Source organism: Taudactylus pleione, unplaced genomic scaffold (assembly GCF_031769625.1).
Source record: "Taudactylus pleione unplaced genomic scaffold, aTauple2 ptg000216l, whole genome shotgun sequence".
In the NCBI taxonomy this organism is placed as follows: Eukaryota; Metazoa; Chordata; class Amphibia; order Anura; family Myobatrachidae; genus Taudactylus; species Taudactylus pleione.
In genome coordinates this window covers 12,039,277-12,059,054 of record NW_028284618.1, presented here as the reverse complement: position 1 = coordinate 12,059,054, position 19,778 = coordinate 12,039,277, and the positions used below count along the sequence as shown (strand labels likewise).

At 41.7% G+C, this 19,778-nt stretch overlaps 1 protein-coding gene across 2 annotated transcripts in view; it reads right to left on the bottom strand.

Annotated features, from left to right (window-relative positions):
• Positions 1 to 19,778, bottom strand: part of MINDY3 (MINDY lysine 48 deubiquitinase 3) — a 177,803-nt gene that overhangs the window by 18,372 nt on the left and 139,653 nt on the right. For both annotated transcript variants that reach the window (XM_088478634.1, XM_088478633.1), the window contains exon 13: positions 1,147 to 1,219. In XM_088478634.1, the coding sequence (XP_088334760.1) occupies positions 1,147 to 1,219 (73 nt within the window). The remainder of the gene's footprint in view (positions 1 to 1,146; positions 1,220 to 19,778) is intronic.

The window sequence follows — 19,778 nt, the reverse complement described above, 5'->3', positions numbered from 1 at the left end:
TTTCCCACATTATCAAAGGATTTTTAATTTTTTTTTGGTAATTTAATTACACATTTGTTATAAAGCACCCAAACAAAAAACACATTATAGACTCTCTTGAACATCTTCTAAAAGACCGAACCTTCTGTTTGTGAGGAACTTTGCAATGATGTGCGCACAAAAGTAAGGAGGTTAGAATTGTTATATAATTCGTGTCACCCAACTGCTATACAATGCTTTCAGAGACATAGGGGTATTTTTTTATTAAGATGTGGCCCTAAGGCTAATTTTTTTATTGCAAAATCCCAACCATTGCCGATTCAGTTGATCAACAATCTGGTGTTTTACCGATCCTGGCCCAGGGTGGTAAGCGTTAAAGTTACTGCTTGGTCAGGCCGGTTTCAGGGATAGGTACACATGTAACCCACCTAGGCGGGTTATGCATGCACAGTGGTAATGAGAGCCCAGATTTAGGAGTTCTAATTAGTCTAACTGTAAAAATAAATATAAAAAAACATTTGAAAACCAGGATTATGCTGTATTCAAAGGGACCATTGAATCTTCCCATTTTTGCCAGAAATGGGGCTTTTGGCTAATTAATAATACAGACCTCCATAGAGGCCTTGCGCATGATTCCGATTCAATAAAAACAGGGGAAAACATTACTTTGGCATTGTAATCTAGATTACGGGACTCTAGCCTGTGAATAAATAACTAAAACAAACTTTTTTTTTTTCTTCGTGACATTTCCTTTTAAGACTATGAAAATGTGACAAAGTGCAGCCCACCGCCGGGATACGAGAAGCTCTGCACCTTCTCCTTAACATACAGTGACAGCCGCAGGCCCCAGTGCGACTATAATTTTCACTTTAAGGAACCGTCAAGTATGTTATTTTCCTCCCTTAAACCCCTGGACTGTTAAATATCACACTGCACATAACAAGCTACACTCACTCCAGCAGCATTCACAGAATAGCAGCGTGAACGGCTAGGAAAGCCCCATTGTCTCTCGGAAAGTCGCCACCTTCCCTTTGCTGAATTGTGTTCTAGTGTTCATTACTGTACTGCATTGTACTATGTTGCTTTGGAGTTCTATTTATTAATACCATGCGCACTGCACTACTTAACCAAAAGAAGTTCTTTATTCTCTGATCAGCATATACTCACTACTCAGGTTCTGACACAAGATCCAAAGCTTTCATGACTTCTTCTAGCAAAGCATCTGGAATGAAGCCATTGTCTGTGTCAAAAAGGAGAAAGACAAAACAGTTTTTAAAAAGGAACTTGTTGCCTACACACAGTGAAAGCAGCCATCTTGTGAGAATGCATAGGATTTATACACCAGAAGGGCATTGATGATGTCACCTGAGCTAGAATGCATCCACAACAAAATGGCTGCCTCCACTGTACGCTTTTTTTTAACCAAATAAATTATGTTCACATGAGTTACTAATCATTCACAGAATTTTTTTTTTTTTTTTTTTAAATAGTCCCTACACATAAAAGTTAATTTTCCTTAAAAAAAAACATTTCAGATATTCTCTAGTAGCTCCAGGGATAGTTAGCCACACATATCACAATTTTGTTTTGGGTGCGGATAATTTCCTTGACATAATTTGAGGAGATCAGATTATCAGTACAGATGTGACCTCACACACCCTCTATATGCCATATTGCGCATGCCGCCTGCAGCGTCTGGGACACCTAAGACGAGTAGCGTTCCGTATTCTTCTTTAAATTTTGCATCTCAGCCGCATGACATACTCAGCGAAAAGCCGCTCACATTGTACTAGATACACTGGTCTGCGTCTTTTACCTCATAGGAATTAGTTTTTTTTCACATATAAAGTCGCAAATGACGCAACACGGAACTTGCCTTGAGGAAAAGCTGCGGCTGCTCGTATTGGAGCTCCGTTGTACACATACAGTTCGGTCCATATATATTATGGACAATGACACAATGTTATTTTAGCTATTTACCAAAACATATTCAAATTACAGGTATATAAGGAATATGGTTTTAAAGTGCAGACTATCAGCTTTAATTTGAGGATATCCCTCTTTTTCAAGGGACCAAAAGTAATGGCACAACTGACTGAAAAGATTTTCAGGGACAGGTGTGAACTATTACTTCATTATTTATCAATGAAGCAAAAGGTCTGGAGTTTATTGTAATAGCATACGCATTTGGAAGCTGTTGCTGTGAACCCACAACATACGGTCAAAGGAGCTTCAAATGCGAGTGACTCAGGGCATTCTTGGGCTACAAACACAAAAAAAAATCTGTCAAAAAGATAGCGGGAACCTTATAAATGGCAAAATCATCCATTTGGTACATTCTGAGAAGAAGCAAAAAAAAAATGCACTTTGAGTTCAGCAACACAAAAAGACCTGGACGTCCACAGAAGACAACAGTGTTGAATGATCGCAGGATCCTTTCCATGGTGAAGAAAAACCCCTTCACAACATCCAGCCAAGTGATTAACATTCTCCAGGAGGTAGGCATATCATTATCCACATCTACCATAAAGAGAAGACTTCAGAAGAGCAAATACAGAGGGATCACCACAAGGTGCAGCCTCAAGAATAGAAAGGCCAGATTACACTTTGCCAAACACCAGCCCAGTTCTGGCACAGCATTCTTTGGACAGATGAAACCTCAACCCGTACTAGAATAATGGGACAAATGTATGGCGTAGGCTTGGAAAGGCTCATGATCCGAAGCATACCGCATCATCTGTAAAACACGGTGTAGGCAGTGTTATGGTATGGGCACGCATGGCTTCCAATGGCGCTGGGTTACTAGTGTTTATTGATGATGTGACAGGAGACAGAAGCAGCCGGATAAACTCTGTAGATTATAGAGATTCGCTGCCAGCTCAAATTCAGCAAAGTTGGTTGGATGGCGCTTCGCAGTACAGATGGACAATGACCTATAACATACTGTGAAAGCAACCCTGGAGTTTATTTTTAAGGCAAAGAAGTGGAATAATCTGCAATGGCCGAGTCAATCACTAAATCGAGCTGCATTTCACTAGCTGAAAACAAAACTAAAAGGCAGAAAGACCCACGAACAAACAACAACTGAACACAGCTGCGGTGAGGGCCTGGCAAAGCACAGCAGAGGAGGAAACCCAGCACTTGGTGATGTCCATGGGTTCCAGACTTCAAGCAGTCATTGCGTGCAAAGGATTCTTGACAAAGTATTACAAATTAACATTTTATTTAGGATTATGTTAATTTGTCCAATTACATTTGAGCCCCTGAAAATAGGGTAATGTGTATAAAAATGGTTGCGATTCCTAAACGTTTAATACAATATTTGTTCAACTTCTTGAATAAAAGCTGAAAGTCTGCACTTCAATTGCATTTCCATGGTTTAACTTCAAATCCATTGTGGTGACGTACAGAGCCAGAATTATTAAAATTTGTGTCAGTGTCCAAATATATATGGACCTAACTGTATGTACAAATATTGCAAGTCCCAATGGTCTGTGGATGCTAGCCATGGTGTATTTCCGCTAAAAATAATAATAAATCGTAATAAAACACATTTTGAGCAAAAAGGCCGCTGTCGCAGCCCAATGGCCCTAGACCTAGCACGATGAGAGGGGCTATTTGGCATGACTGAAGCCACATTATAAACAGACATCTATTTATTTAAAAAAATAAATGAGTAGATTAAGATTGTTCTCATTTTAAACAGTATCACATTGAATAAAATTTGCTATTCTACTGGCCAATAGATTCATACAAAATATAAACTGTGAACAGATGAGGTAACGAGGGTGTTTTCATGGCATTTACCGGATTTGATGTTGCTGTATTGAGGCGACCTGGAGGAAGTAGAGGCCATGGGGCCTTGTAGTTTACAGCTACAAATTGTTTATAGAGAGACCAAAAGGCTGTTGTGACTGGGATTCAGATCACTTGTTGAATTGTAAAAAAGATTGTTAACGACAAATGCTTTTCTAGTGGGACATATGTTACTGTTCCCGTCACCTGACAGATACGCTACAACGCAGTCCCCCCGGCTCCCAGGGACACATTACAGACCCTGACAGGAGAACCTCTCTGAAGCCTTCAATGTTAATGAGGAATTGTTATGTTGAGGAGTGTTGCCAGATGTTCCTGGTCATAATTTGCATTAAGGTGCAGTACACTGTGCAGACATACATACAGAAGCTTATGGCATTTCCAAACTGCTCAGGAACCAAATGTATTAAATTTCTCAACTGCACAGAAATACAGTCACTGAAAGAAATGTGTAGCATGAAAACCACACATAACATAGTTATCACTTTTTTTTTTTTTTTTTTACATACCCAGCGACGTTTCATTTAAGAGGTTTGTGCTGGATACACCCTGGCTGATATATCGTCCATTCAATTAAACAGCCGATATATCACATGCGCATCGGCCAGTGTGTACAGACGATGTGTGTCTGAAGTATGTCGTTCACAGACATATCGTGTTGGCTGTGCAGCACAGCCGATAGATGATATATCTGCAGATATATCGCCACAACGTGCTGTGTGTACGGGCAGTCCGGCGACCGCCCCTACACTTGCTGCAGAGGCCGCTGGTGACTGACCGCTCAACTGGGCGGGCACATGTAAATGCCCGCCCAGTTGTGTGGTCAGTCACGACACATCGGGCCTATGATTGGTAAGTGCATACACACTGGCCAATCGTCAGATAAGATGGAGGATCGCCCTTTGACCTAGTGTGTACCCAGCTAAAGATGGGTTTTTATTGAAAGTTAAAGCGCACTTATCCGGTGTGGCACTAAAAATTATTGTTCCCAGTTAAATTCATTCTACTGGCCTTTACACAAGTGTTTAACTTGAGGTTTTGACGCGACTTGTTGACTTTTCGTTGTGTATTGTTGAAAAAGTATACAATCATCTCCAAAATTTAAACAAGAATGTATATCAAATGCATATGCTTTAATGAACGTATGTCAAAACCCAGTGGGTACAGTAAGTAACCTCAGAAAGTGATCATATGAACAATGAAACAGACTAACCAGGCAGATTTGTTTTTTATTAAAACTGAAAATCATTTGCTCTTGGCTCCATCGTAGTTCAGACTTTCCATTAATTATGTATTATGCACATTTTGTTTGCAGGAATAACAGTCACAAAGCAATAATAGAAACAGCAGTACTAATCCTCACAAAGTGTGGAAATACTAAATGTTTTCAGAGGTTACAAACCCATAAACCACTACCAAATCATAGTTCACTTATCTTGGCAGGTTACTCTTCTTAAATAGGCACCTAGAACTTGTGGCAGCCATTTTGTGGGCTAAACCAATGAAGTAACTTAGGTTACTGGTTCCCAGTGAATTAATTGGCAATATTATCATATATATTGGTTCAGCCCACACAATGACTCCACTGTGCACAAAACCAGCTGTCTTTTTTTGTATTCATACTTGTCCTGTTTACTGTACGTATGTTGTAAAAAAGTGTGGACCCCCTTGCTGTGCCATTAAAAAAATAAAAATAAAGGAGGATAGTAATTATAACTCTTGAGAGCTGATGAAATATTAAAAGCCCTGATCTCCCCATAGTGGTCAGCTTAGTACATCACCTGGAGGAACGTACATTACTATCATTAGGAGGATACTGCACAGAATGCAGCTGCTGGACAAAATGTAACAAACTGATTGATTTGTGTGTGACCATCTACATCAACTGTGTACCATCCGCACAGCAAACCACATTTTGTTATTCAATATCTACACAAGATACAAAGGGCCCAGGAAACATTATAGGGGAAGTCACTGGCCAGCGAATGTTGGGCGTCTCCCGGGATCTAATTAGTCACAATAGTATAAGGTGACAAGTGGCCCGGTAGCAATTTACAATACACAAAAAGAAAGTATAAATAAACGTCAGAAAAGAGAACCCAGTTAGACTCAGGATGAAGCAGTAATTAAGGCTTAACTAACAGGAGATTGGCTGTCTCAGTGTGCGCTAATGTTCCTTTCTGCTTTCCACATGTTCTATTTAGCCGGTTGTCCCTTACAATCTACTCCAATTAGGCTGCGCACCAAGTCACTTTAATGAGGCTTAAACTGATGGATCAGAGAATAACCATCTCCGTTTTATAGCTCTAAAAATTCAGCAGTATAGCTGAAAAGTTTCCTAAGACCTTAGAGGACAGAAAATGAGAGTAATCTTAGAAGCTTCTTGATCTGTTGGACAATATCGCTCGCAGAGCTCCAAACGCCGCAGCGTGACTGACATGCTGCTGGCGTTTGGGGGGCGGCGACAGAAAGATTCCCGGAAAACTGGGGAGTTTCGGCCCATTTTATGGGCGTGCTAAAGACAGTGGCCGCGTCCTTGGATGCAGCTTTGCTGGCATCAGAAGTGTGAATTCCCCTGACCATCCTGGCCTTTGGACATAGCCCTTGGATCTGCAATGCTGGTAGTAGGTGTCTTTAATACACTAGATGCCTCCTGCAGCTTTATCATATTATTGCCCAGCCGCTGTGTACTAAGTCTCAGCAGCTGTGCAATAGAGTACAAATCTGAATCAGGCCCTATGATTGGTTTTGAATTTAGTGATATGACAATTTCTGTATAACATGGAAGGAATTATAGTTGCAATCAATCCCGTGAAAGTTTTATTCTTTTTTGTTTTTACATGAATCAATTTCATTACGTGAAAGATGAGAATGTATTAGTCTAAGTGTCATGTAACAGGCTAAAACTGAAAGCAGCGAATGCTGGAAAGTGCTGTCAGAATTGGGGAAATCAGTCTGTACCCCCCAGAAAATGCACTAACATAGGGAATCAATGTAGATGTGTACTAATAGCCCTAATAAAAGTGTTTAGAGTACTTAAGTAGTTTAAATTGCTTCTTATTAGCGTCTTTGCAAAAGTGGTGAAGAATGGCATAAAGCTGTATTTTTTAGTGAATATAAGTAGTCCTGTCAAATTTGGGGTACTTGCAAATGGTGCTAGCATATCTTTGTGTCTCTAAAGTGAACTTTTAAAAAAACGTCAAAAATGCACCTGCAATCCTGAAAACACCTGACCCGTCCTTGCAGACCCCTAAGAATTCTATTTTGTTAGTTTTTAAGCTCGTCACCCCACTTTTTCGCCCACAAAATGAAAGTACTTTTGTGGGGTGTTCTGAGATAAAAATTTTTTTTGATGATTTGTCCTTTGGGGGGCTGTCCCAAGGGTTCTGAGTCGTTTCCCCACGTTTGCACCCCAAAATAAAGATTTTGCACTTTTTTTTCACCTGCTATTCATAGGAGATACTTTTTCGCATTGGCTTCTCGCTTAGGCGAAATCGTCCTGGAATTGATATGGAGATACTTTGAAAACAGTCGGAAAGTCCGAATCCGCGGAAACTTACCTCCAAACGGCACTTTTTGCCTCTAATTGAATCCGGCCCTAAGTTCCTACCACAAGTGACTTTAGCGACCGCAGAGTAACGTCTGAGATGTCTACGACTCCATCCAGAGTATGTTTGCGAAGCTGCATAAGTAGCCCGTGACACATGCACAGTATCGGAAAAAATAGCCAGATGTGGCGGGTTTGAACTTGCATGTGACTCAATCAGGTACAGTGCCACTAATATGCATGACTATAATGTGCATTATCAATTGTAGTAACGGGATGTTCAGGACTTCTCCATAACCCCTTGCTAAATCTGCTGAGCAAGAAATTGGTCTGACCCAGTTCGCCTCTATGACGTCACGGGGGAATTCTCCTAGCCATAGTATGAACTCCTTCACCACCTGGTGTTGTGCGATATTAGGTACCAGTCTAGACCAGGGAAAAGGAAGGTCCATCTAACTACCAGTTTGTAATTAGGTGACAGAGGTACATTGACCCGCACTGCAACATGAAGAAAGCAGTCTGCTGAAGAAGCGTATGCACTTAAAACCTATAGAAGGCATAGGCAACCCTTGGCACTAGTGGGCTACTTCCCTCACAGGGGAGACTCAAACCGATACATGTAGCCTGCATACCCAGCAAATCCTGGGCCTTTGGTCAGTGATCCCTGCCACAGTTAGTCAATTCACAGTGGAAAAACCATACAAAATGATTAAGCATGTCTTCTTCTCCAGGCTACAAATTACCAACCTAACAAGAGCAAGATAACTTGCAAGAAGAAAGGACAGGGGATGCCACCATGTTTAGCTTTTATAAATGTTTGTATATGGCGTAATGGAGGTAATGTCGGACGTCTGTCAGTCAAAGATAAAAATGTTGCCTACCCCTAATGTATAGTATTAAATCACTAAAGCTCTGTCTCCCTCATATGCCAGTCTCTGGGTACTCGTTAACTGAGTACTTAACATATAAAGCTTGATTAGAAACTGCACAGTTCAGTTATCAAGTGCAGATATGGGATCTATTATCCTGTGTGCTGACTTGTTCTTACCATGATTTGGATGCTGAAGTACATTTTTACACACTACTGTGGTCGTTCCCACCACTGTCCTTGGAATTACCCACTTATTGGCTGGTCAGTGCTCCACAGCCCTTATAGAGACTAAGGAACAAAAGGCTCAGGTATGACTATTCAATTTTAGAGACATAGAATTTGGCAGATAAGAACCACTTGGCCCATCGAGTCTGCCCTTTTTTCCAGATATGATCTCATATTAGTCCATAGACACTTGAGCATTATTTCTACGAACAGAACATAAAAATAAATAGGGAATGTAATAGGGATTGAGGGTCCATATAGGAAACGGTAAAACCATACCAATTTGTTGAGAATGGCTACTCAAGGCACAACTGGTTCATTACACATGGAGAATGGGCTAACCATCACCCAACCACTATTTGCTCAATGCTTGTATGTTATGTGTAACCGAATTCCAGTGTAAGGTTCCTTTTTAGCTGTCTTCACCCTATTGGTGTTCCCCTCCAGCACACTGCAACAATATCAGCATTTGTTTGTTTATTATTCATGTAATTTAATTCTTTCTTACTATATTAAAACTTATTGATTATCTTTACACATCTATACTCTACACTTCACTATCACCTTTTTTTGTGTGATGCCCTGGGGATGGTCCTTGACTGGATTCTTTTGGGGTGCCCTGCGCCTCAGACGTGAACCCCTGAATGTTAGGGACGCCGGTATAGAGGAGCCTTGATGCTGGCCCGGCGCTTAATCGTATATTTGCAAATGTATGCAACTAATACCTCTGAATTTCTATTATTATGTAGGGTTCAAGTATTTTTGCTGATATTGTTGCAGTGTGCTGGAGGGAACACCCTTTTTTTCTGAGGTTCAGAGTAAACCCCGCCCTTTACAAGCACCTGTGCAATACCATTAAGCTGATGTGAGCGACCACAATATTTTTTATTTCACCCTATTGGTACCATGTGCTGTCTACAGGCACACTAGGGTCTTACACCATAAAAGTCATTGTACCAAATGTCTTACTCATCACATCTAACAAGATCAAGACAGGGCTGGTAAAGACTCTGCCGGGATACCACATCTTGGGAATGTCTGCACAATAACACCAGTAATCACAACATATACTTCTAGCTCAAGGAAGCAGTCACCATCTTTCACCAGTCTAGGCTCAGAATACCAAGGGCAAACTTTTTGAAGGCCGCCTTTATCCACCAGTGATATATGGAACAAACTTAAATTTATCTACACAAAACTATTATGTTCAGGACCACTGCTTATGGCTGGTTACATCTTATAAACACAATCACCAGAAGAGAACAATCTGAGAGAGTTTGTCCAGCAAGGCAAGCTGAATCTAATATGAGGAAAGGTAATTTAAAGTATGTCCGTCTTCTATGGAAGGTGGAGTCAACTGTTTGGTTGGCTGAAACAATGATACAAATGCGCCCATATCAGTTTCCTGGCAACTAGTGACATCACATGGAATAGATAGGATGAATGTCGTATCGGACGACACAATGTGATGGGGGGTGTAGGAGACAGGTGAATGATAAGGCTCATAGACAATTATCAACGCTTTCATCCTAGTCACGTTATTTGCTTTTATTCTCACTGTGTGCTTTCAATGATTATTTATAAAACATGTAGCGAAGAATAAACTGCAAATGAAAATCCTGGACCCAAAGGAGGTGCTCCATACACCACCAGACATAACACGTCCGAATGTTCATGTCCCATCAGTTAGATCATAGCAACAAGAGAAGCAGTATCCAGACAACTTACTCCTGCTAGTGCATGGAGCGCTAAAATGCCAAAGCATCAGGTTAGCTGCCCAATACATGGTCCTGCCCTCCATTCTAGCCAGGGTCGGATTGGCCTTGGCAGTTAAAGGTCCATCTCAGAGAGTCAGCATCTGGCTCATGGCATAGAGTCCTCCCCTTACTATTCCTGACTCCTCCCACTTCCTAGTTTATGTACTAACAAATATAATTAATATTAGAACAACATACAAGTGTAAATTAATCTCTGTATTAAGCTCATCCTGTAGGGGATTCAAACATGTGCCATAGTCAGATATTTGGTTGGTTTCGTTTAGGTAAAGCTGGCACTTCATTGGTGTAGGTCATACACAAAGAAAAGGAAAGGCATTGTCCAATAGACCAAGCCCTATCTTAGCAGTTGTAGAAGATTATATAGTGTTCACTGTAGGAATTTTTTAGGTCAGGGGTGGTGAAAACAGAGGACACATCTGTGCACACCAAAGCAGAGCCATTACTACAAATTTTAGTGCCCAGTGTATATAAAGAACATTGCTGCCCTCACCATACAGGGAGAGCTCGTGCATTGGGGGGGGGGGGGGGGTGATCTTGCTGGGAAGGAGCATGACCACACAATAGTACCCCCAATTCAAATTATGCCACACAGTAGTGCCCCTTTGTCACATTACACTGCATATAACCATATTATGGGGCATATTTATTAATTATCAAGTTTTGACCCGATAATTATTTGTTATGGCGGCAATAAGAAATTACTATCACCCGAATTTATTAGGAATCACATGCAGGATAGGAGCCCATCCCTGCCATGTGTTAGAAATGAAGCGATCACTCATGAGATCACTTTCCTTCTCCTTCGAGACCCTGCTGCGATACTACACATACACTATCTGCTGACCACGCATGTGTGAGCGCCCATTCCCGGGGAGGGATCTTACAGATCCCTCTCCCAATGACTATTGGAAAATGTGGCTTATAAGCGACAATGGCTAGCACCAACCAGAGATGGCATTAGCCACTGGGGCCAAGCTCCGGAATGTGAAGCTTACAGGAGCTTGGTAAATTCTGTAATTAAGAAGCCTCCCATAGACACCACATTGGTTGCTATGAAGATTGACGTGACCACACAGGTGCGACCATCACTATCGGGCAGAGTAATGAGAGGCGTGACCGCACACCATGATCTTTACAAAGCTTTTGGCCAAATTCGATATCTGATGTGGTACTCCCACAAACATCTGTTCTGAGTAGTATTTATTAAATATAAATAAAAAAAAAAGTGTGTAAAAATGTGGCCGCCATAAAATGAGGCGGCACTCAGAGACTGCCCTTCATGACGATTTTCACTAATCTTACAGTCTGTCCCCGAAACATCCAGTAAAGCACTGAATTTTCACTAATCTTGCAGTCTGAGCGCCGCCTCATTTTGTGGTGAATATATATTATAATATAATATAGTCTAAAATATAATAGATCAAACCATTCATTAATGTTTACAAAAGTTTTGCAGAAGATGAATCAAGAGGCATGCCTAACAATCAGGGGCTGACTGAGCTGACAAGCCAGTGGCAGGAGAAGGAGGAGAAAGGTAGTGTGGTGCGGGGGACAGAAGGAGGGGTGGGCTTGAAAAAGAACACAGCTCATTGGTGGCTGGTCCCGTAGGAGGGCTAGACAACGGTAAACAAAGCAATAGAGTGACGTGAAAGCTGCCCAGGAAGATGTGATTGCACGCCATTCGTTATAACAGTACTAGCTGCTATGGTGAATGATGAAGCCGGACAGGAAGGACCATCGCTAACCGGTGGAATAGTGAGAGAGTCGACCGCACTACATGTGCAGATCGCCAGCTGCAGGCCCAAATCACATGTGGTGTCCGTTATTGGTGATTTGCTCAGCTGGGCATCTCAGCAGCCAGACCGGCCCATCTTGCAATTGGCCCTTCTGGCATTTGCCATAACTGCCATGTGGCATATCCAGCCCTGATTCTAGCTATGCCTGGCTGATACCTCTGTGGTATATGTTCTCCCACAGTTCCCTTGTGTGACACAAGGCCGGGAGACACTCAGCACACATACTGTGATATTGCTAGCTATATTAGCCCATATACAGGGCCTGAGTGGACCCAAGTGTGATGCTTGATGATAATCCAGCTGCATTACAATTTACATAGGTGGGGTCAGAATATGACCTTCATGGGCCTACGTCATCTTCCAAGCCTAAACAGGCTCCTTACATTATCCACCTTCTCAGACTGCGGTCTTCTGTTTGCCTCTATTACCATCCTTATATCATGGTAGTGCCTTCACTTACACAGGCACATGAGTAGGTAGTTTGCAGACTCCAACATGAAAAGGCCACTTGTATCTTGAAATAATCTGTGATTTTGTGAATATTCCAGTGATCTGATTGGAGACACTGTTATATCACTGCCCAGTTCAAAACTAATATCATCCTAATTGGCAGGAGATTAAAACAACAGGGTGTTTTTACTCCCACCATATGGCTGTTATCACCGGTCTATAAAATTAAATATATGTACAAAAACCAGATGTTGAGTCACGCTACCATTCCACTGCATTCTCCAGAAATCTAGAATAATTTCTCTATAAAGAATCCTTACAGCATAAAGTGCATAAGTAGTGACGTATGTATAAATCTCTCCATTAGTGATGTATCTATAAAGGGTGCAGAGTATGCGATGCACAGATGCACAGATGCCATAACAGACCACACAATATGCTGTGCAGCAGTTGTCCACTAGGTAATCTGTCCGCATTGCAGGTGATAGCAAGTAGTCTGCTACTATCCCAGAAACTTTGCTCTCTTTGCTGCATGCGCCATCCTCCCGATAATATTGCTGGAAAGATGGCGTCGTAGCAGGTGGTGTGTGTGGGAGGGAGGGGTGTACTGCACATGGAGAAAACCAACAGAGAAACAGAACAGAAAATATTAAATGCTCAGTGAGAATTGAAAACAGAAGTAAAATGGGGACAAACCACAAACTAAGCGTCAATTTGTTCATATAGAGACTATAATGCTGCACACACACCAATAGATTTTCTGTCCAACCAGCCAACTAGTTGATTGGTTGGAATAAAAATCTGGTAACGTATGGGAGTAAATGATGATCGGCAATTTGCTCCTAAATGCCAGAAAAAAGATGAAAATGGTCATCAGACAAGTTTGTTAAATGTTTGATCTAAACAATTTGTTCCAACAACAGTTTTTGTCCATTTTCCGGCGTTTGGGAGCAAATTACTGATTGTCATTTGCTGTCATACCTTACCAGATTTTCATTCCAATCAATCAACAAGTTGGCTGGTTGGACAGATAATCTTTACCCAGCTTTAGATTGCTATAGCTAGAGGAATAGAGATAAAAAGGTAAGTATGTGCTGAATAAAGAGGGGAGCGGTGAGGACTGTACCCATGTCAAGGTGAAGAGATATTTTTATATAAATTTAGAGAACATACAATGGAAATTTTGCCTCACAGTCCATGGACTACAAACTTTACTGAAATAGTCAAAGGTGTCAGGCAAGGTTACGGTAATGTACTCTATCTGGCACACTGATGGGTACAGAGTTAGAGAGGGTCCTGTCTTTTTCCAGTCTGGGGCATTTGATACTTGGCAGTGTATAAGACATGTTTGATATTTTGAGGAGAGACTTGAAGAATTGGGCGAGGTAGCAAGGAATACAGAAGGGATCTGGGTGCTGGTTATGGCTCTATTCAGGTCATGATTGCTTTCCCAGTAAACTCGGATTTTAGGACAAGACCTCTGAATTCGCAGTAGGGTGCCTCACTGGCCACTGAAACGTCCACATAAATCTGAGGAAGTAGGAAAGATGGATCATGGAGAGTGGTAACAGAGTTTACAGGACTTCTACTTAATACGCACAGAGACAGAACTTCTTTAGTTTAGGACTACTCCTCGGGATACAAGGTCTCCCCCACATCTATCTACAAGGCCAATTCATACATATCTTCAAGGGGTGATTAGGAGAGAGAAGTCGACAGTAGAGGGCCGAAATATCCTTATTAATTTGCATTATTAGCAGTTAAGTTCAGCATGTGTGTGCAAATCTGGATACCACCAATCTATGTGCGATTTTTCCGGAGGCTATATGACACGAATCCCAGTGTACGTTACTCAGTGTGAGTTTTCAACCCAGCATAGAATTCTGCAAATCACCAAAGATGAGTTCTGTTGGCTTGTAGAAAAGTGTTTCTGAATGTTAAAACTGTGCAGTATTTTATAGGTTTTAGTGTAGGTTTCATTTAATTTGACTTTTACTTTATGAGTAATAGTATATTATAGTGTTTGAGTATTTATTTCAACTGTGTTTTTAGTTGAATTCATGTGCTAATGGATACAGCTGCAATAAATACTACATAACTGATGATATAGGCCATTATTTTGCTACTGATATCTGGGATTGATTTAAAGTTTAATGGTAGTGAGATTGGGCAGGTAGTAACCTTGGCTCTCTATAAGAGGGATACTGTTCCCTCCTGATGTAAAACTGGCGGATCCTGGCTTAAATTGGCGCATATACTACTGTTCTCTCCTGGTGTAACCCAGGCACATATACGGAATGAGATTGAAATGCCGGCGGTTCAAATCCTGACAGCGGATGCCCGACACGATCAAGATCCCAACAGAGGTAGGTAAGTACTCTAACCTCCCCTGTCCCCCCCCCCCCCCTAACCCTCCCTTAGTGGTGCCTAACCCTAACCCCATCCCTTACCACTCCCTATATCTAACCCTCCCGGGGGGGTACCTAACCCTAATCTCCCCACCCCAAAACCTAACCCCGCCAGACTCCCTAATCCGAACCCTCCCCCCCATATACTACTGTTCTCTCCTGGTGTAACCCAGGTGCATATACTGCTGTTCTCTCCTGGTGTAACCCAGGTGAATATACTACTGTTCTCACTTGGTGTGACCCAGGTGCACATACTTCTGTTCTCTCCTGGTGTAACCCAGGCACATATACTACTGTTCTCTCCTGGTGTAACCCAGGCACATATACTACTGTTCTCTCCTGGTGTAACCCAGGCACATATACTACTGTTCTCTCCTGGTGTAACCCAGGCACATATACTACTGTTCTCTCCTGGTGTAACCCAGGCACATATACTACTGTTCTCTCCTGGTGTAACCCAGGCACATATACTACTGTTCTCTCCTGGTGTAACCCAGGTGCATATATACTACTGTTCTCTCCTAGTGTAACCCAGGCACATATACTACTGTTTTCTACTGGTGTAACCCAAGTCAAATATACTACTGTTCTCTCCTGGTGTAACCCAGGCACATATACTACTGTTCTCTCCTGGTGTAACCCAAGTCAAATATACTACTGTTCTCTCCTGGTGTAACCCAGGCACATATACTACTGTTCTCTCCTGGTGTAACCCAGGCACATATACTACTGTTTTCTTCCGGCACCAAATAAAAAAAAAAAAAACACCCCGTCTTTTATTGGCAGCCGGTCTGCGAGCCGGGATTGGCTGGCGGCTCCGTTTGGGCTGCCACCCCCCCGACCCGCCTTCCAAACGGGGCGAGCTGTCAATCAACATCGACAGCTCGCCCCCTTTGGATCGAGACCCGCTACGACCGGCGCCGTCATGCGCATGCTCTGTGGGGGGCCATCGACACGGTCCGAGCGCATCGGCGCTAACGACCGGGTCTGAATGACCCCCTTTATCTCCAAGCTTTGATAAATCTCCTCCCAAATCCATTGCATCTCCTCCTAGTTTGCAGCCTTTTCCCTGCTAGATCATCATGAAAGGGTCCCGGATCTGTTTGTCATAATATGGTGGAATCAGGGCAGTAACCAGCACCTGGGAGAGCAGACTTACACTGGTATTCAATATGAAACGTAAACTTCACTGTCGAAGTTAACGTTTCATATCAGAGTTTTTACCTGCATTAAAGTATCGGGCGCGCTCCCGCTTATACCCGTATTCAATATAAAATTAACGAAAACGGGAAACTCCGAAGTTGGATTTGCGTAAAGTTACGAATTTTTCCTTAAAAAAATTGTAAGACCTCCCTATAGTAGTAAAAACATGGGGGAACACTATGGGTACCCCCGTTTTAGCCTTTAATTGAAAGTCGGGGATTTAAATAGCCGCGGAGGGTGTTTTTTTCCCGACATTGAAGAAGTGATGCAGAAGAGCACTTAGGTTATTTTTTTCGTTTTTTTAAGTGGTCCCATCAAATTTGGGGTACATGAAAATGGGTACTAGCATATTTTGATGTCCCTAAAGTTTTTAAAAATTCTGCATTTGTGCACCTGCCGCTATAATTCTATTCTTCAAAACACCTGCCGCATACTTGCAGAATAGCCGTGAACCTATTTCCCTATTTTTTTTTTAAACTTTTTTTGACACAGTTCTTTTTTAAATGTCAGTCCCAGGGGTGCAGGCTATTTTTTTTCATCCTGCACCCCTAAACCCCAATTCTGCACTTTTTTTCGACACCTATTCAATGGTGAAAAGTTATCCCCGTTTTTTATCAAAGACTTTTCAAAACTGTGATAAGTCTTTGAAATTGAATACGGTGTGAAAGTAAAACCTGCGATAATGACGTCATACCTCCGATATTAACGCAAAAACGATGTTATCGCACCCATATTGAATACCCCTATAAGTGCTTCCATTTCCAATCTGTTCTCTCATATCTCCAAATGCTTCACAGTCCTTTCCTCTAGAGCATGGGTCCTAATAGTTTGTGAGATTACTGCTCTCAGAACCTCTGACCCTTTAAATTATCAGGCATCAGGACCTCCATGTTGCCAACCTCATGTCCTTGGGGTCAAAGACATGATACAAACAGATGTGTCCACACACATCTTACTTCCTTGCACGTTAAAAAGCCCTTCTAGTCGTTAAACAGCCGCTGACACTATAACGTAGCGGTTCGCATGCAGATACCCCGGCAGTCGCACACAAAACATGGGCATGCCGCATATCTTTTTAATCAGCAGAAGCTGCTTGTGCATTCCTGCTTTGCAAATAAACCGCATTTGAATGTAAAAAGTCGCTCGTACGTTATGTTTAACGAGACTTGTGGCGCACGTAGGCAATCTATACGAATAGGTTTCAAGATATTTTTGAATTTTGGTTGGGGTGGCTGATAATTGGTATGAGGGGCTAAAACTCAATAGTATGAGCACCTTGATTCTCATTATTAGAGGAACCAGAGAGCAGTAGATACAGTAAACAGCGCTCAATAGTACGTAGACATCTTTCCTCCTGAAGACATGTGTAAAAATGACAACTTGTATGGATCGGGACACCTAAAATTCAGTCACACGGGTGCTATAATAAAAGGCAGTGGACACTATCGCAGGGTGCAGGAGACACCCCACCCTTGTCAGCAACACCAAAGGGTTAATTGTGCTCCTCTTTTTCTTGCAGAGTTGATTTTAAGTCCACAGTAAAACACATCACTCGTACAAGTCTGCTTTGTTGATCAATGTGCCGTTTTGTTCACATTACATAAAATGTTTGTCACTAATGCAGACTTCGCTATCTACAAAGACCATGTCTGCATGTTCTATGTATAGGTTTCAGCCAATACTGTATTCTTTTGTGAGGTTAATGGCTAGCCACATATGATACAGCTAGGTTTTATTTAAACAAAGTAATTACCTGTCTGAGGTTTTCAATGTTAACAAACATGTAATTTGTCTAGACCCCTAACATCCTACATTGCTATCAATAGTTATTATGGGAGAAGGTTTGCATTATAGAAGACGGGCTGGCCCCAAGACACATTCTGTGCAAATTAAATGTATATTGCATTTTGGATTACATATGTCCATAAGTGGGGCCCCCATTGTTAAGTGTCAAGTCTGACAATCATCTACTACTTCTTCTGAAGCCCTGTAACCACTGGGGTAAAAATGATGAATTTTACATGCTTTTATCAATGTCAGTCCATCTGCATGTAAATAAAATGTAAAAAAAATAAAACCGGTTTTAAAAGAAATGCAAACATACATATTTGAGTTTTTACATGTGTTCCCGTAGAGTTTACTTAATTTTCTGAATGTTTCTTGTTCCATTTTATGGTGGGTACACACCTAACATATCTGCAGATGATGGTCGTCCATACACACTGAACGGCCATCATCTTCTTGAGCCCCCGATCCGGCCGCCGGGTCCCGCCCCCCTCCCCACGGCTGCCGCTGTGTGTGTACGGGTGGTCTGCAGACCGCCCGTACACGCCTGCCGATGGACAGATATCTCTGCAGATCTGTCCATATGCTGTGCAGCACAGCCCATGCGATATGTCTGTGAACGACGCAGTTACAGACGTATCGTGTTCAATTGATTGGCCAATATATCTGTCAGTGTGTACCCAGCTTTAGAGTGTTTAATGTGCATTGGCTTCTGTTGAGAGAGTCCATTTATCTTAATGGATGCAAGCGTCATACACGGTTAAACAGGTGATTACATGTGCTTAACACATGCATTTGGCTGGATGATAACAATCTCCTCTATTCAGCAGAGAGCTGATCATATCATGACAAAAATCTGCATTTTGAATGAATTTGCTAATACATCCAGGCTGCATATAAATTGTGCATCGTATGCATACAACAATGCATTGTGCTCCTCATACAGTTTCCTTGCGCGTTAACAAAATATTAAGTGGGAAAAATTAAATAAAATGATCTATGTAGCCTTAAGAGAAGTGCCTTGTTGTTTTTCAAATGGGTGGGTAAAAAATTAAGGACATGATAATTAAGGCCTGTTCCAGCTACAACTAAATATGTACAGTACCAGTGTGCCTTCACACTGGGTACCCCACTAGACGATAATTTGAATGATTTCCGATAAATCAGAACGGCAAATCGTTCAAATCGTCCAGTGTGTACGCACTATCGCGTGCTCCCGTGAGTCATTGGTCACGTGTTTTGGTCAGCCCTACGTGCTGCTCAATCTGAGGATGTTGTTAATGATTTTTACAACATTGTGCAGTGTGTATGCTCTACCAAACGACCAGGCGATATGTTAACATAACATCTGAACAATCTAACCACCAAACGATGCACGATATATCGTTGCATTGTTTGTAAGATAGCACAGTGTATATGCAATATATAGTCAGTCCAGGAGTTCAAGGGAAATCGTTGACAATATCGCATCGTTTGCACATCGTCTAATCTGTACCCAGCTTTACACTGGGGTTGTCAAAGCCCCTCCTCTTTGATGTGGTAGACGTTCAAGAAGTAGAGACAAGACCTGCCTGAGCAGGATAAAGAACCTAGATTCATTAAGAACCACCAATGTTACCAGCACTGACTGAGTGCTGGTAACATTTGATATTTTCTTTTCAACACACCTAATTCTATCCAAAACGACATATTAAGATGCAGCTCTCTACAAAACTATTAACTTGTTTTGCGATAGAGATGCTGATAGAGTTTAAAGGTATACGGTCAACTAATAGACATCCAGAAGGTCAACATGGACGTTAGGTCGAGAAGGTTGACAACAAAATGTCAACATGTTTTGTTTTTTTTGTTGATTGTTAGGGTTAGACTAAAATAAGAATAAACCCATATATCGACATGTTGGTATAGACATTCTGAATG